Below are 24,289 nucleotides of genomic sequence, written 5' to 3' on the forward strand. Positions count from 1 at the left end.
CTCTCTCTCTCTCTCTCTCTCTCTCTCCTCCCCCCTCACCTCTTCTCTTTTCATTTTCTTTTACCAGCTCTCCTTTTTACCCCCGTCTCTCTCTCTCACCCCCTCACTATGTGCATGTGTGGGTGTAGAGGGAAGAGATTATGAAAAAGAACTCAACTGCAATATTCCTTCACACGGGATGTTTGTGTTGCAAGATAGAGAGGCCTGGCACTAGCTATTGGATCTAACCTGTGTGGGTGAGGGTAGGCGAGAGTGGGAAGATGAAACATGCTTATACAACACAGGCAAATAAGCCTTTTATATTCTTTTCGTGTTTCCTTTTTGGTGCTTGTTCCTCTGTCAGGTTGAGCTGCTCCGCTTGTATAATCAAGTCAGTCCACTGCGCTGTGTTCCTGCATGCGTGTGTGGGTGTCTTTGCATGCATGCACGCACTTGTGTCAGCAAGTGGCACAGTGAGGCCACCTGATATGATGAGTGAATTTCAAGCACGATAGAATCTAGTGGGACTGACACTGGAGAGCTGCAGAGCGAAAGTGTGTGTGTGTGTGTGTGTGTGTGTGTGTGTGTGTGTGTGTGTGTGTGTGTGTGTGTGTGTGTGTGTGTGTGTGTGTGTGTTGGCGGGAAGAAGACGGACGTCATTGCTGCCACCTGCTTTAGTGGGACAAAGGCCTGCCACACACACACACACACACGCACACACACACATCCTTGCATATGCAGACAGCCAAGCGGAGGTCAAAGCAATCTCTTAGCATAGCATTAATGATATGATTTACTTAACCTTCTTACGCTTGAGCTATCTCAGGCCCTCCATCCCCTCCTGTCAGGGTCCGCCACTCCTCTCCTCCCCCCTGTCCCTGCCTCTCCTTTCATCTTCCCGTCTCTGAGTCATCACACAGGGTGAGAGGTCTGAGGAAAACAAGCTGCCAGAGTTGGACATGCCATAACAATGCAGCACCTGTCAGGGTGTGTGGTTGTGTGTGTGTGTGTACCTGTGTGAGTACATGTGCATGCAGCTGTCTCAGAGCGTCTGTCATCAGGAGAAAGGAGGGAACATTTCCAAGTCTTACCGTAAACGCAAAGGCACAGACCGTCCATATACATATATATATATATATATGATGTATATGTGTGTGTTTGTGTGTGTGTGCTCTCACTGCTGTGGCTGTCTCTAGAAGTTGCTCAGCCGCTTTATTGATTGGTTGTCTTGCTTTGTGACAGGAAATGAGATGGCGGGTCTCAACACCTGTGTGTGACCCCAGCCGCAGAGAGCTCCGCTAATGATCTGAGCTTGGCTGCCTGGGTCTTGTGCTCCTCACTTGGCTCAGACCTGATCAATAGCACACCCATCAGCCTCTCGCACCACACAGAGGATGGATAGTCCTCCTGTGTGTGTTTCAGATCAAATAATGAGAGCCCCTGTAGTGGTCTCTACTCCCCTCTGCTTGTTGCAGAGGTTGACAGTGTAAAAAGCCTGAGCTGTGCATCAGGTTGCCTGCCTGAGTGCTTTAATATTGATACACTTGATGCTCCAAATTGACCAGTGGAGCTCTAATCTGCATTTTTGATGTAAACTTGTGCTGATGCCGATCTTGGTGGTAATTTGAGGGCATTTCTGCGCCTTTCACACAGCAATGGGGCGATAATTCAGAATTAATTAGGCTACGATACACGGGGGAAGGCGCAGCCCATAATAAGACATTTAAAACAGGATGGGATCTGGTATCCAAGTGCAGGGTATCCATAGAGACCGTTGCTATGGCGGAGAGAAATCTCACCTCATTAGGAACAAATATAAATAGCCTTGCGACTCAGCTTATGGTCATGATGCCCACGGCTGAGAGAACAGGCTCCGAGGCTTCCAGGTCAATGATACAGGATGAGAGTCAGGATGCGGTGAAAGGGGGAGTGATAAATGGAGGAAATTATTAAGAGAATTGGGAAGAAGGGAAGAAATAAAGGAGGGAGGGAAAAGAATCAGTTCCTGAGGATGGGAGAAGCGGGGGAGGAGGAGGAGGAGGATGTATGTGTGGGAAAGACAGAAGAAGATAGATGAGGAAAAAACCAAAGTTTGTCGCTGCTGTCTGATGAAAATCTCTCAAATGTCAACCTGTTTGTTTTCATACTTGAACTAAAAATTGTATAAAAGAGCTTCATGACCGTGGGGCCTAAAAAATCAATTCAATAGCAATGCAAGTTTTTTTTTTTTTTAGTAATAAATGGTGAAATTTAATCAGGAAACATACAAGCAAGAGATAAAGATAAAACCCATAAAAACAGAAGTGCAAGAGAAAGACTAAAGTAGCATAACGAGATGGTGTGAATGATTTGTGAAAATGAGGCTGTTTTTTTTTTCTGAACTGACTTTTGCGAAACCGGTGTTTTCTTTTCCCAGGGACATGCATAATGAGTGAGGAGAGGAGAGGGGAGCAGGGAGAGGAGAGGACGGCAGGAGTTGTGGGAGGAAAGATGGGAGAGGGGGCTGTGAGAGAGGTTGACAGCCAAGTGGAGAGGAGACAGATGGGAGCAGAGAGAAAACTCCAGACATCCACCACTGATTGCATCAACAGGTCTGAGCCCCTCCAGGTATGCTGCAGTGCACCAGTGTTACTACAGTATTGACTCATCCCGTTGTTGACTGTCCAGAAGTCCTGTGTGGACTTTATCTGTCTTGCTGCCTCTTTGCTTCCTGTGTTTTACCTTTGCTTTCACTTCCTTTGTAGTCTGCTGCCTCTCTTTAGTGTGTGTGTGTGTGTGTGTGAGAGAGAGAGAGAGGCAGCACCCTTAGATAATGTGTCTCTTTGACATTCACTCTTCACCTCTTAGACAGCTGAAAGTCAGAGTAGTGACATAAGACCAAACAGCCTGTGCACACTCTGTGTATCCTGCTTCCCCCTCAACTTCTTCACCCACCCCTCCCTTTCCTCGTTAATTGCACATAAACTGCTTACATGTTTCCCCTTAAATGTGAGAGTATATTAAATATTGTAACAAAATCAGTCAGGGAGCCATTTGCACTGTGAATGCCCTCGCATCAGCGGCCACTGTGCAGCCTTTTGCAAATCTCAGGCAAACTGGTGGGTCAATTAAGGCGTAAAAAGCAGAGAGACTCCCTCCTCCTCCCCTCCTCTCGATGCAAATAAACCTTAAAAGCTTGTCGCGCCTTTCTGTTCTCCAAAGCTAAATGGTTTTCTCTGCCTTTGTTGTTAACAGTGTGTTTTCAACTCGGGAACAAAGGTGTCTGCGACTGGAAGATGAAAACTGCGACAACTGATGAAGAAGGTATAGAGTTCAGACGTGCGTTTGTGTGGGCTGTCTAATTGAGGAGATTGTTTGATTCCTCTCCCTCTGCGTTTCTCTCTCTGAAGACCTGTCAAACTCGCAATCAGCGAAAAACAACATGCATAGAGGGACTGGAGGAGCAGGAGGGAAGAAGAGTGGAGATGGAAAGACAGCGTTTAGGAGGAAAAGGAGGGAGTTTACGCCCACCGCCTAAAGAGATGAGAAGACAGGCAGAGGAGGGGAGAGTGTGTGGAGGAAGCAGTGTGTGAGTGCCAGAGCTCATCAGCCTGTCAAGCATCCGTTATAGACCACAAACCCACACAGCCATCGCACTGCTGAGGTCTATCACTTAACAGGTGCACTTCCTTCACCTTCACACACGTTTTCTTATACACTGTGATACAGTGTATACGTGAGAGTGGGTGGCCACATTTACGCACATCGAGTTTTGAGCCTTGTCCACAGCGCGCAAAGGATGATTTCCATGCAGCGGAGGGTGATCCACAGTGAGTCACTCTCATTGATCAGAAAATAAAAACCAGTCAGGTGGATTCTTCATACCGATGCTTCCTTCACCCCGCTCCTCGGCTCCTCACTGTTTTAGCTCTGCGCTGGCACAATCAGCACTCTCAGCCCAACCCACGTTTGAACCCATATTATTGCTCACTGCGCTCATAGTTTTGTAATTCTGACTGCTGACGCACTGCATCTAAATTCATCATCCACTGTCTCTGGAGGAGGAGGGGGGGGGGGTTACATCAGGGCTTTTTCACCCCAGGTCCCCCCAGATATAGGAATAGTTTAGACCACAGGACACCGCATAAGGGTGGTGTCACAAAAGCCCCATCGAATGAGGTGGATGTTGTTTGTTTCTATTGTGGGAGTGAAATGAAGCAGCAAGTGAAACCTCTCATTAGGACAGTCAATCCTCGTGAAAACTAGTGAACTGTACAGCTGAAACCCTCTCAAGTGGCCCTGGACCCTCCTCTACCCGATATCTTCCCCCTTCTTTGGTGCCCACGGTGATCACATTAACAATTTCACCAGTTTTAGATTCATTTGCAAGCAAATTGTTCGTTGCAGAACAGCGGTGACATCTGCCTCTATCCTACCAATGAGAACTGCGGTGTCGGTGTTACTAATGTAAACCCTGTTGTGATGCAGACTTGTGGCTCTGAGGAGATCATACACTATTTTAAGATGCAACTTTTTCAAAGGATCTTTCATTAATGTATATAATGTACCATATACAATTAGCTCCCGTAGCGTTATTAACATGTATAAAATATACTATAGCTATTATATAGATCTATAAATCTAACTATTTGGTATAATATTATAGTGAGAGCATTCTAAAGACCATTAAATGTAATGATCATATTTTATTTTACTATTTGAGTGCTATTAGAGCAATAGGTGTTTCTGACATGAGCATTAATGAACACATTTTCTCTCATACATAATATATAATCAAAGATATTTTACATCAAAAAAATGTGATTAGGGTTGATTCCACTTAGAGCTATTGCACACAGTAAGTAGGCTACCAATACAAAAACTAACTTCTGACCAGATAGTGCAAACAGTAATCAAAGTCGGGAGTTAAATACAGTCATTGTAAATAAAGAGGAGTATTGGAATGTGGAAATATTATGTTTAAATTGAACTTTGTTGAAATGCACAGTGCCATAATTTGGACTACATCTGTATCTCTCCATAATCTTTTGGACAGTGTGCAGCGTTTAAATTAGGAAGCATCCACTCAGCAGGTTTACCTCATTTGAATAGAGAGGCTGGAGGTCTGTTGCAGAGCATCATGAAGACTATTATTCTTACCCTGAGCCATAGTTCACATGAAAACAAAATCATAAAAATTATGTATTCTTAATTAGAATTAATGAAGCCTAAAAGAAAGAGTGTGCCACTGCATCTCACTGAGGTTAAGAAGCAAAGGAGGAGGTCTATTTGTCTGTTTCTTGTCTGTGGCTGTCTACTCACCCGGCCACATGCTCCATCATAGTTTAAATATTCATAGCCTGCTCTCTGAATATTCATGAGACCTCTATTAATATTTATGAGCTTCACTTGTTGAGGTGTCACTCGATCTCTTGTACACACATGCACACGCAGACATTTACACACACTGATGATCAAAGGAGATAACTATGTCTACACGGGGCAGATTCGCAGGCAGTGGTGTAAGTTCCTCTGGAGCTGTGATGTAATGGTAAATGAAAACCGCGGCCTTCTGTTAGTAATCAAACAGCATTCATACATCGATTTAGCAACTTACTCATTAGTTGACATTATGGAAAGAATGCCTGTTTGCCTTGTTAAATGAAAAGACTGATACGACTCTCGTGTTTGTAGAGTAAATACAAAGCTGGAGCCAGCAGCCAGTTAGCTTAGCTTAGACTGGAAACTGTCGGAAACAACTGTCCTAAAAAAATCCACTGAGAAGCACCGTTAAAGCTCATTAATCAACACGCTACATGTAAATTAAGTGTAAAAAAGTGTGAAAGAAATCATTCAACGTTTTACAGGGGGTTACGTGTCAGACAGTGAAGACTGAAGAAAGTTACGGCTCCCAGCTAAGAAAAGGTCGCACATATCACCCTTTACACCTTTAACACCCTTTGTTGTTTTTACACTGAACTTCATGTTCTGATTAAGCAAACGAGGTTTAAGGTGTTAATTAGTGAGCTTTAGAGGTGCTTGTTTTGTCCTCTTAGACGGAGCCAGGCTAGCGGTGCTTCCACTCTTTATGCTAAGCTAAGCTAAGCTAAGCTAAGCTAGGCAGGTGCTGGCTCCAGCTTCATGTTTGCCGTACTCATTTAAAACTCGGCAAGACAGCGAATACCATAAGCATAAAATGTCAAACTATTCCATTAAGTGGGAACATGGAAGATTAAAAAATAAAGCTTTTTAAGTTAAGTATGAACGCACGATAGATTAATATAGGCACACTCTAAGTGCTTACAGCCCAGTAACACTCGTACCGTAGTTTCAAGGATAATGTGTGTAGAGATAAATATTTGATGCGTTATGCATTTGGTATGTACTTATATTGAATTACTGTATGTGTCTACCAGAAGACATGATGAGTTTACCCTTCCTAAGAACAGGGCCACTACACTGACTTCCAGTAAGGTCTTCATCAGACATCTCTGCACCTCAGCGCAGCTCTGGAACTACAACACACACACAAACACACACACTCATGTACAGTCAGCTGTGCACTTTCTAATGAGGTGTGTTTATATAACAAGCCACAAGGTATTTTTGTGCGCGCTCAACGGGAAATGAGCGCCACTGAGTCTCTGTCCTGCGTGCACACATGCCAAACATACTGCCAGCACCAGCAGACAGCAGGTGTGTGTGTTTGTGTGTGTGTGTGTGTGTGTGTGTGAGAGAGAGAGAGTTTCTGTCATAGGCCACTTTTCAGGACAGATTTTAGATGATATGCACACCAGTTGTCTGTGGATGACTGCTTAAATGGATGAAAAAAAAATTTGTCCCGAGTTTGATTTCACACCATTTGTGTTGAGCACGATGTAAAATCGCTCCTCGCAAGTCAATGAAGTGTCATTAAAACATGACAAACCGCAGTGTGAATGTGTGCAGAGAGAGAGAGAGAGAGAGAGAGAGAGAGAGAGAGAGAGAGCAGTGATGCACACACACAGCAATGTCTGCTGGCTTTTGGATGACGCACATCCTGAGGCCCGCGCTCAGTCCCCTCTGCAGTTTGTGGTTATCACATTGAGTCAAATAACATAAATTCAAATCTAAATACACTTGTCAGCCTCCAGGATTAGTGTTAAGTCTCTAGATTATCGAACTCTAAACCGTATGCTTTCAAGGTGTACAGTGTTAGTTAATTCATTGAGACAAAATTTGACCATGGCAACTTCCTCTTTCTCTCAGTACATTAGAGGAATATTCTTCGCTGTGATTAAGCGATAACAGAGAATTTGTTATCTCCTTTTCTGTGCTGAAATCAGTTCTGAGGTTCCCAAAACATTAACTCAGGGTCGGGTTCAATACACTGCAGATATTAACTACTTCAGAGAGTGTTTTAAAAAGTTCAGACCGGTAATTTTCTATCTTGGGACAAGAAGGGTGAAGGGTTCCCTCCTCCAGGCTACATTTATCACATATCGGAGATCTCGGCTTATATCTTCTGTAATTTTCTCTTTGAATAATGGAGCCTGTGAATGACTTCGAACTGAATGAGACTAGAATTAATGGAACAAAAATGAATCTGCCCCGGACTCGATCCTCCCATCCTCTGTTTCCAGTTCGTTCTCCCATTTGTTCTTGATTGCTTTCGAAGGAATTGCTAAACATCATAGAAATGAGGCATGGCCTCAACAGGACCTGTTTGTAAAGTAGGACCTGTCAAAAACAGAAGCACTTTTGCTGTTAAGTGAAGGTGCATTTGTAGGAAGAAGCAGAAATTATACACAGATGAAGGTGCCTACCACGCACATAGCAATGTCTTCCAGCTGTGAAGGATTATTAAGAAGTAAAGGTGATGGAAATAGCTCATGTCCTGTTACTGGAGTAAGAATTACCAACCCCTTAGCCCGGGCCAAACCTTTATTTTCTTACAGAGCTGTATATGGTAACACTAATAGTATAGGTACATTTTCCTACTGATGTACAAAACATGGCTCCCAATCTTCATATTAGCTGTAGTGGAAGTAGTGCAGACCAAACTCTGGAAGAAACAAACCACCAATCCTGTATCCTGTGCCAAAATCCATTTAAAGAACAAGCTCCATATTTCTAAATTAAGTAAAACTAAAAAAAAAAAAAGTACACATTGCATGTGAAGGGATGGGAGGTAAACAGCTCTGGGACCCTGGCAGGATGATCCAGCCATGCCCCCAAATGATTCTGTTCCTAAAGGATGGACTGTGGCCGTCACTGGACTTGGACATCATGTATGACCTCATTATTTTTAAAATGGACCTGGCTGCGATAAGGCCTGGCATCATTCAGCAAAACGCCGGCCATGTAAAAACATATCTTATTACATGGGTCTAATGTGGTGAAACCTAAGATAGAGAAGACTTGATGATTCAGATTCACTAGGTCTTTGATAAGTGCAAACAGACGTGGGGGTAAATAATACCCTTGCGTCCTGCCAAGGAGCTACCACTGAGGACACCAAGGTCTCGTCCTCCGTAATACACACAAGACATGTTGGCATACTTTAGACTAAAGATCTAAAAGCTTTTACTCGCAATAAGTAAATAAAATGTAAACTGAAATACACCCTAATTACATACCTGAGTACAGGAAACTATCATTTAAAGACTTAAAATTTTACAGAAAATATACTGTGAATAGTGCGATACATACAGAGTAAAGACAGAGTTTGTTGGCTGGTCGTAAATTTCTCAGGTGGGTGAGGTTCTTCTGGGGGAATTTGGATTCATGGTCTTTAAACTCCTGCTCCTGTAAAATCCCCTGTCCCTGAATGGACTAAACAAGGAGACAGACATTTTTTCACTAGTTATCACCAGTGGTGGAATGTGGGCCCGTGTGGACACGGGGGTGAAGGACACTCTGCCTCTTGAGTCCACTGAATTTACTGTAATGAGAGAACATAAATGTAGGTGCTATTTTTCATGGTAAGATAACCCCACTTTGACACTTCATCATATAATAGGCTATACATTTGTCTCTCACCCTCTTGTCTCAACTTATTGTAGTATTTCTCATTTAAATCCAGTTTTGAATGGTTAGTAGCACTACTGCAGTCTTTACTGCACAATCCATAGACCACATACAGTATATGTACAGTGTGTATGAGCTGTTCCCTGTAGGACATACTGCATCATAACCAGAACAATGACAAACAGTCTGCAGTTTGCAATATATTTGATGCTAAATCTCCTTGCAATACAATGAATAGATTTTAATATGACTATTCATTCAAAGCTAGGGCTGTTATAAGTTTTAAAATTGAAATCTGAATACAGTCAGCGACCCCACTAATGTTAGGTCAAGTGTTATGTAATTAAAATTAATTATATTATATTATATTATATTATATTATATTATATTATATTATATTATATTATATTATATTATATTATATTATATTATATTATATTATAGGACTGTTGGTTGGTTAAAGCTATGACAGTGTATCATAGGTGTTTCTGTGTGAAATATGAAAGTTGTTACATAAATGTATAGTGGAGGAATAAAGTAAGACATGTTATCATTAAACAGCTGAAGCAGGGCTGTAGTGCTGCAGTGAGCTCCCTGAGTCAGATGTAAGAGGAGTGTTTTAGCTTTGATGAGGAGACTTTCTGGTTGTGTCCCCTCGGAGTGTTGGGCCGGTTGTTTCGGCAGTGGGCAGCTTTGATTGGGATGGAAATGGAGGACAGACACAGGGACACGGACTGGGAGAAGTGGGCCGGCGTGTGTGTGTGGGCGCGTGGCTCAGGGTTCAGAGCTGTCGGCCCTCCCCCTCCTCCCCCTCCTCTGACCCCCCCCCCTCCCCCTGCTCCTCCCCTCCCTCCCCCCTCTGCTCCGACAGGGACAGGCAAAAGGCGGAGGAGGAGCGTCGGACCTGGCAGTGAGCAGACGCTGGGTGTAGTGCAGTCGGTCGGTCTGTCCGTAGGCAGGCTACAGCGGCAGAAGCCCACGGAGGAGGAAGGCAGCACCTCACGGTAAGATAGCGGAGTGTTTCCCGCTGTGGCAGCGGAGCCTCCGCCGTCCTCCAGGGGACACCGAGTTAGCTTGACTAACGGTCACTCCGCCGGCCGACATCGACGCTTCTTGCTGTCTTTTTAGTGTTTAATCAACGCTGCTCCCTCTTGTTACTACTTTTGCGATGAGTTAGTGTGATTAAAATAAAGAGTGGACACTTGAGGTGGCGGAAATATTTACATTTTAGGTGAAACTCTACTGAGAAAACGGTGAATTTGGGGGAGTCTGACAAGCTAACTGCGCCCCGGAGCGCAGCTATCGGTCGCATTTCCCCGTTAGCGACACCGCTCTATGAATTTGATTAAGAGCTCTTATATGTTTTATATGTGTTTATTTTTTACACGATAGTGTCTAGTTATATGAAGAGGATTACCAAGTTGCTGTTTTTAAAAAAACTAAAAAATTTTTTTTAGAGCTGCTGCTTTTCTCTTTATATTTTTGGTGTCTTGTGTGTGTTTGAGTGTAGAAATGTGAGTTTTAAGGCTTTGATTTAATTTGAGGTGGCCCATAAGATCGTGTTTCTGTGGGATAAAGTCCTTCTCTGCTGGTACAGTTCAAGTCGGTGCTCCTGCTGTGTTTCCTTCTCCCGCCGTCCTCCGCTCTCCACATGCGGCTGACAGCCCGGTGAAGTCCCGGAGCAGGAGGTCCGCTCCCTGCCCGGGTGTAAAAATAGCCCCGTGTGTCAGCTTAGTCTGGGTCACGGTAATGCGACACACACACACGCGTCGGTGTCAGCCATCCAAGACGTCGAGTCCCGCACCGACAGTAGACCACAGCAGCCCGATCGTGCACCGCTGTCTGTCCCGTAATATGGGTCAACAGGATGCCGCAAAGTTGTGCATGCAGATGACACCTGTTTGTTTTAACCTATTTTAGCGCTCCGTTTGAACGTGAGATCGTCTTGACACACTCGAGATGCCATCAGGTTAACAACAAGCTGTGAAGAGTTGCTTATTTTTGTGTGAAGTGGCCCTTTAACAGCAGCCCTTGCCGCTCTGTTGTCTGCAGGTATTTTCCCCATCAGCTCAGCTGCAGAGCAGCACAGCTGTCGCCCCACAAGTCACTTTGGTAGCTGTGGCTGCCCAGGTGCTGATGACTCAAAAGGACAATGAAACCTAAATGTGCGGCTTACTTTCGCTTGTCTTGAAGTGGAGGGGGAAATAATTCATGCTTTGTTTTAATTTACTTAAGAGATAAGATAAGAACCTGCCCAGGAAAGAAATAATTCAGCTGTAAATGTAAAAGCTTCAGGCGCCCAAGATGCAACAAATATATATCTATGTACAGAGAAAAAAAAATCCATAAGTAATAACTCTGCAAGAGGGAAAAAAGAGGCAGCCCAATTACAGACTCTGGGGCAAAGCCTGTGCAGATTATGATAAACAAAGCACTGAAGGCTCTGAGTTTGCCTCGAAATTTTCAATTATTATTTTAAACCAGAGAGACCTGCTCTCTCGGTTTTAGTTTCCTTGCTGAATCATTTCCTAATGAGCTCCGAGCTGAGGGAGAAAACATGAAACCGCCTTTTAAATTCAGCGACAGCCTCAGAGACTTAACACAAACAGCTTTGTGTGACCATAGGCAGTGATGATTTCTGTTTTTTGGTTGGTTTTCAAGAGATGGAAGGATGCAAATAAAAAAGAAGGCAGAGCAGATTGTCCTTAGAAATGGCAAAATATAGAGAAAAATGTCTACAAGCGCAGAGGGCAGGACAATAAGCCCAAGCATAGAAGGTTCAATGTTAGACTTGATGATTATAGCAGTGGTATTCAAAAATAGACTTTTCAGTGGTCTTAATTACAAACATGGCCTAAGCACCTCATAAAACTTGGTTTAGCTGACAATGGCCATCAGAAGTAGCTTTAGGATGTTTGCCCTCTGGCCTGCCTGTGTGTCGGTGTAGATGAGCCAGGCAGCTTTTGGCTGGAGAAGAAAGGTGTCCTGGTGAGTAGGTGGCTCTGAGGCTGGAGGCTTCAGGGAGAGCAGCAGATGGATGATGATGTAGCGGGAACTGGCGCTCTCTGCCTCCCGCCGCCATCCGTCACGCGCTAATGATCGTGTCACACCTTCTCCCCGGGCGGCCGGCCGCTTCTGCAGCGCTCAGCTCAAAAACTGGTAGCTCTACTCAAATCCCCTCTTCACGGCCGTCGGCTGAAAAGCCTGGAGACAGAATGTGCTGCAAGCCTCTCTATCACTAATTCTTCACTTCTCTCTTTCTCCATCGCCTTCCCTCACCCCTCTTCACCTTTTAAGTCCCTGCAGACTGTTTCCTCATCTTTCTTCATCCCCTGCTTCCCTCGCCTCCCATTCATCTTGCTTTCTCTGTAGTGCATCTGCTCCACATCATTCTTTTCCCGCTCTGTCTGTGTATGTCATGTTCCCGTTCTCTGGCATTGCTCTAAATTCACAGCTCTAATACAGTTAAATACCAGCATGGCGTCTCTTGTTTTATAAGCAGTTTTTCTTCCACTGTAAGGATTAAACAAGATGTGTGGGTTTTTCCTTGCCCCGTCCTCTCTGTGAGGTCTAAGGTCAGGGTCAGTTAAAGTGCAGTACACATGGAGCTGGTCTGTTTGACTCAATGACGCCTCAGCAGGAACTCACCAACAGCACACGAGGGAGTCTCCTGAGTTATTATGTCCCACACAGTGTTTATGCATCTCCTGGCCATTTTCGCCTCCCGATGCATCACGCAGGAGCCCGCCAAGCTAAGATGGTGATACAGGTTGGATGCAGCATCCAACTGCAGCACTTCTGCTTCAGTAAACTGCACATTATTTTCCAGTTTGATCAACTATTCAACTGGTTTATAAAATGTGAGATAATAGTAAAAAAAATGAACCCAAGGTGATGTGTTCAAATTGTGTCATTGTCCGATCAACAGTCCAAAATGAAAAGGCATTCTGTTTTATTCGAGACAAAGAAAAGCAGCAACATTTTCCAAATGAAAAGCTGGGAACAGTCAAAAAAAAAATGACTATAAATTATTTGCTGATTTATTTTCTGTTGATCAATTAATCGACTAATTGTTACTCTCCTAATACACTGAATCACATCTTTTCATATAGTCCCATGTCCCTCTACATTCAATAAAGAACACCTCTGTTTTAAACACCACTACAGTGTTATGTTGTCTCACTTAATATCTAAAGCAAAGTATGCTTTAAATAAGGTGTCATATATTGTATTCATTCTGACAATGATCTTCCTATTGTATAGCATTAGGCCAACACATGCAGAGATTTCAGACCCCTCTCTACCCAACCAAGATTATTTTTTCCTGGTGGAATTGCTGCTTTCATGTCTTGTGTTTCATTGAGGCGACAGGGGAAGCAAACACTACGTTGGCTGCACATGGACTGACATGGTCTTTTTTTAAAATCCTATCTCCAGTCGGGTGTTAAATAACCATGTTATGGGACTCAGCATCCTCTGAGCTCGTTATTCTGTCCCAGGTGTTACAGGAATAAGTGTCCCCTTGAGCTCTGTGTAACAGCAGAATGTGTTCCCTCTGGGTGCAGTTGGCCCTTTGGAAAAGATGGTGGAATGCCACTCCGCCTTGTGTGTGTGTGTGTGTGTGTGTGTCTGTGTGTGTGTGTGTCTGTGTGTCTGTGTCTTTGGTCTGGGCAATATTCTCACCACTGGGATCAGAGACTCAGCTTGGCATTCTGGGAATATCAGTGCTGGCGGATCGGATGATACTCTCCACAGCTGCTGTTTCTAAGAAAAGCTCGAGGACACACACTCATACACCAGACGTGTGTTCACATGGGCTACATGCAAGTAAATACACAAGCAAATACCGCATCCAAACACGAGCCTACATGCTCCTGTCACACATGCACAGGCACATCTACAGTAATACACTTTAAGCAGCAATTAACTGTCAAGCCAGGAGAGCATTTGGGAGGCCAAGACAGAGGCTAACACACACACATACACAGACGCACTAGCTTAGCTACTTGATGTAATTTCCAGCAGCTCTGCTTTTATGCTCTGGCAACTGTCACACATCAGTGTGTGTGTGTGTGTTTGTGTGAAATAGTGTAGTGGTGGTGTGTAACGCTGCTTATCTTCTTGTGTTTTTTGATCTTTTCAGGCTTTTTTCCATTGACCACTAAAGAGCCGGCAGAGACAAGAACAGTAGAGAAGGCGCGCACGGGCGGAGAGAGTAATTGCGTTTCTGGCTGCCCCGTGGGAACATGGGATATATGACCTCATCATTCACCTGTGCGGCTCTCCAGTAAACAACTCCAGATAGGTAGGAAGAAACAACGTGTACACACGGATTCATGCAAATGCAGGCAAAGATATCTTTAAACAGCAGTAAAATACACAAATGGAGATGGATTATTTGGGTAAAAAGACACACCATCATGAGTCCATGTTTTGTTAGAAGGATGACCGAAGCAGCTGTAGAAAGTGCAGATGTCCTCCTAAAACCCTGCGGTGTGACGGTATGTGATGTCATCAGCTGCCCCTCCCCTCCATCATGTCTGCCCGTCTGCAATCAGAGGGAGGACGAGGACTGTCACCAGGACAGTAAAAAGCTGGAGCAGCAGGTGAGTGACACTTAATACAGCAGCTGCTATGTACCACATTAATAATATACCACATTAAAATTATGCATCGCCCCCGACCAGCAGCCCTCACATGCTCGCTTTATGACAAATTGTGTCCTCACCCGCAGAAACACTTTAACCAGGTGCAACCAAAGAAAAAGCTGAAGGTAAGCTAAAATTATTCTGCCTCTCATTATTCATTTTTACAGATGTATCAATTGCATTACACTCCAGGAATTTGTAATATTTCTTGCTTGTGTGCATATTTCAGGCCAAAGGAAAGTTGGTGCGGAGTATGGCTGTCTGCGAGGAATCATCACCATTCGAGGAAACCCTGGTAACACGCACGGACGCACGCACGCACCCAGATCATCATCATCATCATGACCACATTCAAATTACTCTTTATTTTCTTCCCTCTCAGACATCTCAAGACGCAAACATTTCATCTAGCTGCCACGACAATGAGAGGACTTCCTGTAAGGAGGAAGAACAGGAGAAGACCACAGAACCAAAGAAACATTCACTGTCCAAAGGTGTGTGTGTGTGTGTGTGTGTGTGTGTGTGTGTGTGTGTGTGTGTGTGTGTGTGTGTGTGTGTGTGTGTGTGTGTGTGTGTGTGTGTGTGTGTGTGTGTGTGTGTGTGTGTGTGTGTGTGTGTGTGTGTGTGTGTGTGTGTGTGTGTGTGATATCTCATAAAAGACAGACAAGAGAAAACAAATAAAATGGGACTCAGTACCACTATTTAGATGTAGTTCTCCTGGGCTTTTTAATATTGCAGTGTGCTTTTTTTGGTGTTTTTATTTTTATTGTCTTGTAATACATCCCGTCTGCGTCACCCTCAGAATCCAGCGTGGAGTACACCGACTCCACCGGCATAGACCTGCACCAGTTTATCATCGACACCCTCAACAGCAACCCCAGAGACCGCATGATGCTGCTTAAACTGGAGCAGGACATGATCGACTTCATCACCAGCAATAGGTGTGTGTGTGTGTGAAGGAGAGTACATAACCTTGGGTCCTCGTTGAGCTATCTGCCTGTTTAAAAGTGCTGAAATTAAACTACATGCATGCTAAAAATCCTATTAAAGAATGAACAGGGTTTTGTATGCAGTATGTTTTCAGCTCATATATTATAATTCTGTCCATACAGCTTGTTTAGTGTACTAATCAATATATTGAGCCAGTTACGTTTGTGTGGGTGTGTTTCAGCCACTGGGGATGAAATTGGACTTGAGCCAAAAAGTACAAACAGTCTCAATCTACCTCCTTGTATCGTCTTCTGTCTTTATCTCTCTCCTTCTCGCTTCCACTTTCCTCCCTCCCACTTTTCTTTTCTCGCGCCCCTGTTCTATAACTGGTTTTCCTCTCTGCCTCCTTCCTACTTTCCCCCATGCACTCACGACCTCATCCTGCCTCTCGTCTCGTCACATCTCTCCCTGTTTCTGTCTCTCTCAGTCCCTTTAAGAAGTTCCCTCACATGTCGTCCTACCACCGTATGCTGGTCCATCGGGTGGCGGCCTACTTTGGCATGGAGCACAATGTAGACCAGACAGGCAAGTCTGTCATCATCAACAGGACGAGCAGCACACGCATGTAAGGACGCTTAATGTGACTATGAGTATGTGCTTGTAAATCCACACCTTTTAGCGTTTATTGTGAATTAACAGCGGCCGTTAACTTGTTTGTCTTTCAGACCGGAGCAGCGCTTTCTGGACGAGGTGCATAAGGACAAGACAGAAGAGATTCACCAGTGGAAAATTATTCTGAAGAGAGACAACAGCTCAGATGACCAGGTCTGTCTGTCCTCCTGTCTCCATCGCTGCTCGTCTCTGTGGAATTTCCTTTATAATTGACATTGATCGTCCTATTCCGTTCTCGTTTCTCCCTCCACAGACCCGACTTCACCCTCTACGGGAGAAGCAAAGCAAGTCAGTGGAGGAGAGAGAGGAAGAGTACCAACGAGCACGAGACCGAATCTTCAACCAAGAGGTGAGACGGGGAGACAGAGAAGAGGACAGACAGGCACATATGACATAGAGACAGATAGGAGACTCACTAATTTCTCACTGTACTTTCACAGCCACTGTGCACCCAGGAGAGCGCCCATGCAGAAACCAGGTAACCTTGCCTGCAGTATATTCTTTCCATGTGCCTTTTCGGCTTATTATATTTAGATGAGAACATTAATATATGTCTGTGTGTGTGTGTGTGTGCTGTGCGCAGGGCTGTGGAGGAGTACAATCCATATGCTGAGACCCAGAGGAGAAGGCAGCTCTTCAGGTAGAGCTCTGTCTGCACAGACGCGTAGTCATTTATCATCTTAATCTGGTCAGCCTGGCTACAACAGAGCTGCTCAGAGACTGCAGCGGAAACAAAAAGAAGCCCTAGATTTGATTTAGCTTTTCCTGTATCAAGGTTAGGATTCTCAAAATGTTGCACATTCTGAATGAAGATAACGGAAGGGAAGTTTTTATAGATCATTTTTGTCAGTGAATGTAGAACAAACCCTTTCCTTCTTATTTATCAGGTGGCACATCAGCAGGTGTGGAAGCCACTTTAGTCCCCCGTTCACATAAATGTCATGCCTCTCATACAGTAATAAGGTGGTAGGATAATTCTGGATGTGCCTTACAGGGGCAGCCGTGACAGCTCGGGCTCCAGCTGGACAGGCAGCAGCAGGCAGAGTAGCACCGAGACGGACTGTCGCTATAGCAACGACCCCCGACCTTGGAGCAGCACAGACTCTGATTCCTCCTTCCAGTGGACAAGCCCCGCCCTGAAACAGCGCCAACCTGCCAACCAGAGCTGGGAACCAGCACGTGGCTCAGGTGTGTCTTTTGAAACCTTGCATCAGAATAGCGTTTAGTGAGTTTTCAACACTTCCATGTCACACCTTAAAGGTGTCAAGTCAGTAAGTGAGGATGAAAACACTTCACTCCTCTCTACCTGCGTGCAAGGCAACTTGTTTGCAGATTTCATCACCACGCCACACTTGGGAAAATCACTGCTTATAAATGATGCAGCATCTAATTAACAAAACACGGTGGAAGTTCTGCCGGTGTGAAAATTTAACTCAGTCCACGAACCTTCACACCATAGCTGTACATTTTCACACGACACCTTCAGTCTTCTTCGCATATTAAGGAGGAAAAATACGTCATTGCAGAGATTGTGCTCACGGCTCTACATAGTATGTTTTTAGCAAAGGCAGGAGTGGAGTATAGTTTCTTTTATCAGATCAAGATATTGAAATATGAAGTTATCATATGCAATTATAATAAAGCTCTTCCTCTATTCCCCTCCTCTCCTCTGTTTTCTCATCTCCCCTCCGTTCTCCCACTTTTCATTGTCTCTCTCTCGCTCTCTCTCTCTCGCTCTCTCTCAGGCTCCATCTCTCTTTACAGACTGCCATCCGTCTGCCCCCACCCCTCCTCTCCTCCCATCATAGATGAGCCGGCTCCTAACCCTGCCTACATCATGGAGAACGGGATTCCACCAGGAAGCATATTAATGAACCCACACACTGGTACATAACACACACACACACACACACACACACATACTATATACACCAAGGTTATTATTGCTAACAAACAACTGAGTAAAGAAATACTAGACTAAAATGAAAATGAGGCTTTATAAAAAAACTAACTGAAACAGTATTGTGGTTACAAAACTAACCAAAACAAACTAAAATAACAGAGAATGTCCTGTTTTATTACACATTACTTTACTTTGACCCTTTGAATTGCCCCTGACAAATACACAAAAATAATAAAAACTAAACTAAACTACAACTAAAACTATTACTAAAAGTAATTTAAAAAAATGAAAGCTAAAGTAGCAAACCCGTTTTAAAAAACTAAACTAAACTGAAACAAAAGCCAAAACTAGAAAGTAAAGCTATAATAACATTGGTGATCTGAGACCAGATACACGTGTGTCATACTTTCCCCTTTGACCTCTCAGGGCAGCCTTTCCTGAACCCTGATGGGACCCCTGCTGTGTACAACCCTCCGGACAGCCAGCAGCCAGTCAGGAGCCAGACTCAGCTGCAAGCCTCTCCCCCTCAGCAGCAGGTAGCACACACAGCAGGAGGTGTTTGACATACTTACTGTACATGCACGTCTCTGTTTGTGTCTTTATCTCTGTCTCCACATGTGTATCTCTCTCAGATGGTTCAGTACTCATCTGTGTCGTACACAGCTCCACAGATGTTGCCTGTCAGTCCCTCACAGCCATACTCCACAGTACGTATCACCGTACAGTCTTGACGGCCACCCTGCCGGCGTGTGTTTACAGTATGTGTGTGTGTGTGTGTGTGTGTGTGTTTATGGCCACCCGCGTGCGTGATGACCTCCTTTCTCTTGATTGACAGATTGAAGATCTCTCCTCGCAGTTCGCTCATGTGAGCTGTCAGTCTACGGGTGAAGCCCCGCCCCTCTATCCTCCCACTCAGGGATGCTTCTATGCAGCTCCTCCCCTTCCCAACCCCCCCAGCTACTGCCAGCACTCACCTCCGGTACGGACACAAGTGCACGTTATGTTTTTCATGTCCCTTTTTTGATTAGGTACATGAAACAATCATTTTATAGTCATGTAAGATGTATTGAATGTTTTATCCGTTCTGCATTAGTTGGCTTTAATTCATTAATTAATTAATTTGTACACTCATTTATTTAACTTTCATCACTGATTTAAGAGTGTGTGGTAAATAATAGTAAGAATAAAGCTAGTATCATATTATTTTTTCATTATATCATTTTCCTGTAGGTGCCTGTATATTACTACAGCCAGTACCCTACCTCAGCCCAGCAACAGTGCAGGCCTGTCTCACCCAGCCAAGCAGCACAACCAGCAGGTACTGTGTGTGTGTGTGTGTGTGTGTGTGTGTGTGTGTGTGTGTGTGTGTGTGTGTGTGTGTGTGTGTGTGTGTGTGTGTGTGTGTGTGTGTGTGTGTGTGTGTGTGTGTGTGTGTGTGTGTGTGTGTGTGTGTGTGAGACAGACCCAGACTGTGGCAGTAGAGAAGGGGGCCGTTACACTGTCAGAGATGTAGTCTGAGGGTCTCACAGTGAACCGGTCTCTTTTCCTGCTGCTTCTATTCGACGCAGTGACAAAGACAGAGGAAACACACATTTCAACACTGTCGTGTATTAGCATTTAAAGTATCTGCTCTAGCATTGAAAAAGTCAAGTCAAAAAGCCGTCAGAAAAATATGCTAAAATTAAAGTGTATAATCATAGAAGACTTGGAACTGAAATACAAATGACTCCATCAACAGGACGGCATGAATGATGCAAAAATGTTCATGTTTTTCCCAAGCAATGTTTTTTCTTGCTGTTATTATTTAATGTCAATAAAGATTTAAGTGTAAATGATATTATATTATGTAACCAACCAAATCCACCAGCAGCACAACCACTATACTATGTAAATTATGTGGAAATAAGAATCAATAAAAACTGACAACAGAAAGGTTCTTAATAAGGCAAATAATGAATCACTTTCAAACAGATTTACTGTTAAGACTGTAAAGGTGTTGGCTGAAGCCAAAGCTTATAACACATATCCTTGTCACAATATTTACAAAATTTAAGAACAAGCTACACAGCCAAGGCAATATGTCTGTAAATATGTTGTTTAGTGAGCATGTTTTTATTTTTATCACCAAATAAAAAAAAAAGGTTTTCAGATTTGTCAACGCACTGTGCCTCACAACTCTTTGTTCTAAAACAACTGTGAAAAATGTAAAAAGTGATTAAATACATTGATAAATATATAAGATCAGATAAATATATTTTTAGTAATCTCTTTATGTATGTGTGTGTGTGTGTTTGCAGCAGGTTACGCCCCTGCGGTGGGGGTGCAGCAGTCTTCACACACCCAGGCTGTGCTGGGAACCTTCTCACCAGTGGCCTCTCATCAGCGTAGCATGGTTCAGGTAAACACAGAGCACCCAAAGGTCTCGTTCTGCGTCAGCCGTCAACAACACAGACCCCAAAAGAAGCGTTCAGCAGTTCAGAAAAGTGCTTGTGGTTGCAAACTCTCAACTACTCAAACTTTACTTTTCTCTGTCTGTGTGCAGGGAGGCGTTTCAGTGTCCTATCCCCAAAGTAAAGTTGTGACCACGGTTGCTGGAGAGGCGGGTTACTGCTGCGTGGTGCCCCCACCCTCCCACCACAGCAGCTGCCATCCTCCCAGCTGCAACAACCTCAATGCCCCGGCCTGGAGTCCGCAGTACTGATGACGCCTCGATGGATGGAGCGATGATACTTTAGTTCCTGCGTGAACTCACATGCGTATATACACACACACACACTCACACACACACATATACATATACTTAACACAAGCACCTTTTTTCACACTCCCTCACCCTCCTCACCTACGCCTGCCTTCTTCCTGGTGATACCCTCAGGGTACATCGTTCACACTCATAACAAGCATGTGCACACACACTCACACATCACACACCCACTCACATACATAAATGTACCACTGTACCAAAGCTTAATAGTATATAACAGAGCTGCTGTATTGAATGCATAATTTATATACACAAATGGAGTTTTATATTGATATTAAATTATATATTGTGTTTTAAGGAAATGCACTGTGTGAATAGAATAAACTGCTGTGACTGGATTGACGATGTCACATTTCTATACATCATCCTGGCTCTTTGCTTCCTCTAATGTTAATGATGATGATGGTGTTGATGATGCAAAGTGGACGCAGGCGTGGGGAGATGCATACATCAGGAAATAAAGTACATTAATGTGAGGGTTTATTTTCTGTTCACAGCAATAGCTAAAACAGTTGTGATGTGTGAAAGAAGGAGAGATACAGGTTGTTAACTAGAGTTGCGCTGAGTTCATAAATGGGAGATGAATGTCATCACCTTAATGTTTGAGTAACTATCTAACAAGCAAGTCAAAGATTTTGCATTAACGTGGTTGATCATTTAGTTTTAGGGAATCTTATCAGGAGACTAAGATGCTCAAACAGTTTTCATACATAAAACGAGCAGTAACATTCAGGTTTTCACACTTATACAAACAAGTCAAAGTGGCAAATTGTTGAAAATTATATAAAGGGCAGAGATCACGTCGGGTAACCACCAAACCACAGAAGGACTGTGCGTGTGAGGCGTTAGCGCCCCCTCCTGCTCAAACACTCAGCACACCACCCTACAGGTGAGTTTGTCCAGCTGCTGCTTTCCTCCTGTCCAGGGCTGCAACTGTCTGTAGTTTCCATTGCTGATTAATCTGGACAATATTTTTGCTACTTATTCATCCGTAATTTGTTTCAGAAAAACTACACAAAACACAGACTACAAAGCAAATTTACCAAGACATCAGCTAGCAAATTATCACAGAAGCTGGAATTAGAATAATTTGCCTCAATGATTAGGTAATTATCAAAACCAGTGACAATTAATTTCATGCTGATTGACTAATCATTGTTTTTATTACATTTCTGTCCACGGTAAACTGACGTAGTCCCACAGGTGTTACTAATAACATTATTGAAGGCTCTGTTGTGTCCAAGTGTCCCAGTAAACTGAGACCGTGAGACCTGCACAACGTCGGGACCCTCAAACTGAAACAGCTAAATGGAATTCAGCCATCATTCATTTTATTTACACCTGTGCACTTCCTACTCAAATATACACGTCAATATCCAACTAGATAGAGCTCAAACTAGTTTAGTCTTTACAGACCTACAGACCGTATACTTAGATAGAATGATCTCCCTTTACAATCTGTAGACAGCCGACATTTTTCTCCACTGCGATTTACCGGCTTTCACTTTCCTGCGGGCGACAAATGATGTGCCAGAGTGTGTCATTAGTAACATTATGTAGTGTGTTATTGTTCAGACGTGGCATGATTCATTTTGTACTGAAGGTGATTCATATTCCTCCGATCAAATTCAATGAGACATATCCATCATCCACACCAGGCTGTAAAATTAAATTTAGATTTCATAACTGTGGTACTGAATGAAAAATTCATACATACTAAAGGTTTCACAAAGCTCTATTTTTGTCCTTCCTGCATTCACACACACACACACACACACACACACATTCTTGCCTTCATACAGTCATGAGGACCCGTGATTAAAATGAATATCCCTCGCCAAAACCCTAACCATCACCACTGTGAATGCCCACTCTTATTCCTACCCAAATAAAAGCTTACCATAATGCTACTAACCCTCACACAGCTTCTTTGAAGATGCGAGGACCAGGCTCATTGTCTTCACAAATAGTTCTCACAACTTTACACACAAAGAAGCCGCAGTGCAGGTTCCATGATCTTTAATAAAAGGCACATGTACAGCCATAGTGAGATGAGTGAGTCCACTGGCATAGAGACGAAGCATTAAAACACAGAAGTACAGGAAGTAGAGGTCAGGAGGAGAGAGATCTATCTGCTTTACAGTAGAGTCTACTTAAGTAACATCTTCTCGTTCAAGTAAGTCTAACACTATGTCACCGTGGTAAGGTAAAACCCCCTGTCCCCACCCCTGCCACACACTCTCACACACACACACACACACACACACACACACACACACACACACACACACACACACACACACACACACACAAATACACAGGCACACACCAGCCATCACCACCCCAAAGTCTGATCTTCCAGAAAACTCTTCTCCAGAGGGCCGTTGAGCTCTGAGTAAATGAAGAAGTCCACAGACTCTGTGCTCACACTAGAGGGTTACATCTCGCCCTGCTGACTCGTTCTCAGGGGCCCCGGGGTGAAAACCAGCTGTCGGGCCCCTGCGGCCTCCATCTTTGTCCATCGTGTTCAGAGCACACAGATCACACTAGAGATGGCAGCTTCTATATAGACTCCAGCCAGTACTCTCATACTGGAACACGGCCTGGTCCAGGTTTTCTGTATGTCAGTCAGTTTGTGGTAATTTGATGAAACTTTAAAAAAAAGATTAGAATGTTTGCTGGTGATTGCTTTGATTTGATCAAGGGAAATGATAAAGATACTACTAATATAACCCAACAATACTGGAATTTAAAGGCTGATACTGATAACAAATTTGATAATGCTGTATCAGCTGATAGTATTTTTTTAAATATTAACACATAACATAAACAATTTTATTACAGATCTCTTATTTTTGTTTTGTTTTTTAAAGAATTGTGATCTGAGATACGTACTGAGCTCTCAGCGCTCTCTGGTGCACAAACCATGTAATGGTGACAGTTTATAATTTACTTGAAACACTGTACTGCAATTTCTTTAGTTAATTATTGGCCAACATGAACACTGATAGAGATTGATACGCAATAAACTAACATCATCTGATTTATTAGTCTAGCTCTAATAACCACCTTAAAATTAAGAATGCCAATGAACAAAACAAACTGTTAAGTAAGCAAAAGAAAATTTAAATAATATGTCCATGTTAGCATGACATAAACCAAAATAATAAAGGGGTTAGACCTACGTTGTGTGGTTATGCAGGACCCAGTTGTTATTGTACTTAAATTACCAAACAAATTTGCAAATAATCAAATTAGCAGAAAGCAGCGGACACACAGTGAACCTGTGGCCTTCAGGGCCCCTGGAGGTTTGTTGGTGATCCAGCCTTGGTTGTCATGTCCTTGAGGATTGTACTGCTCTTCACAATAATCTCACAGTTATAATCTGTTTACACACACTCACAC

The 24,289-nt window shown here is 43.5% G+C and overlaps 1 protein-coding gene across 3 annotated transcripts; it reads left to right on the forward strand.

Annotated features, from left to right (window-relative positions):
• The first annotated feature begins 9,838 nt into the window (after positions 1-9,838).
• On the forward strand, positions 9,839-21,247 carry arpp21 (cAMP-regulated phosphoprotein, 21). Of its 3 annotated transcripts, none has more exons than XM_070847108.1 (20): positions 9,839-9,971; positions 14,111-14,272; positions 14,408-14,573; positions 14,702-14,740; positions 14,845-14,910; positions 14,998-15,109; positions 15,418-15,556; positions 16,033-16,170; positions 16,271-16,370; positions 16,471-16,566; positions 16,658-16,695; positions 16,801-16,857; positions 17,212-17,405; positions 17,963-18,103; positions 18,547-18,656; positions 18,753-18,827; positions 18,956-19,099; positions 19,351-19,438; positions 20,418-20,518; positions 20,663-21,247. In XM_070847108.1, the coding sequence occupies exons 3-20, from the start codon at positions 14,412-14,414 to the stop codon at positions 20,819-20,821; spliced, it is 1,959 nt and encodes a 652-aa protein (XP_070703209.1). In that variant the 5' UTR covers positions 9,839-9,971; positions 14,111-14,272; positions 14,408-14,411; the 3' UTR covers positions 20,822-21,247. The 3 variants fall into 3 exon arrangements, with proteins under 3 accessions (XP_070703209.1, XP_070703211.1, XP_070703210.1); XM_070847110.1 differs by having other exon boundaries at positions 20,421-20,518; XM_070847109.1 differs by having other exon boundaries at positions 14,411-14,573.
• The last annotated feature ends 3,042 nt before the right edge of the window (positions 21,248-24,289 follow it).

The sequence above is a fragment of the Pempheris klunzingeri genome, chromosome 16 (assembly GCF_042242105.1).
Source record: "Pempheris klunzingeri isolate RE-2024b chromosome 16, fPemKlu1.hap1, whole genome shotgun sequence".
Lineage (NCBI taxonomy): Eukaryota > Metazoa > Chordata > Actinopteri > Acropomatiformes > Pempheridae > Pempheris > Pempheris klunzingeri.

Coding starts and splice junctions, on each gene's coding strand:
- arpp21 (XM_070847108.1), top strand. CDS start 14,412: ATGACCGAAGCAGCTGTAGAAAGTGCAGATGTCCTCCTAAAACCCTGC. Junction 14,574..14,701: donor GTAAAAAGCTGGAGCAGCAG/GTGAGTGACACT, acceptor CCTCACCCGCAG/AAACACTTTAACCAGGTGCA. Junction 16,696..16,800: donor AGCGCCCATGCAGAAACCAG/GTAACCTTGCCT, acceptor TGCTGTGCGCAG/GGCTGTGGAGGAGTACAATC.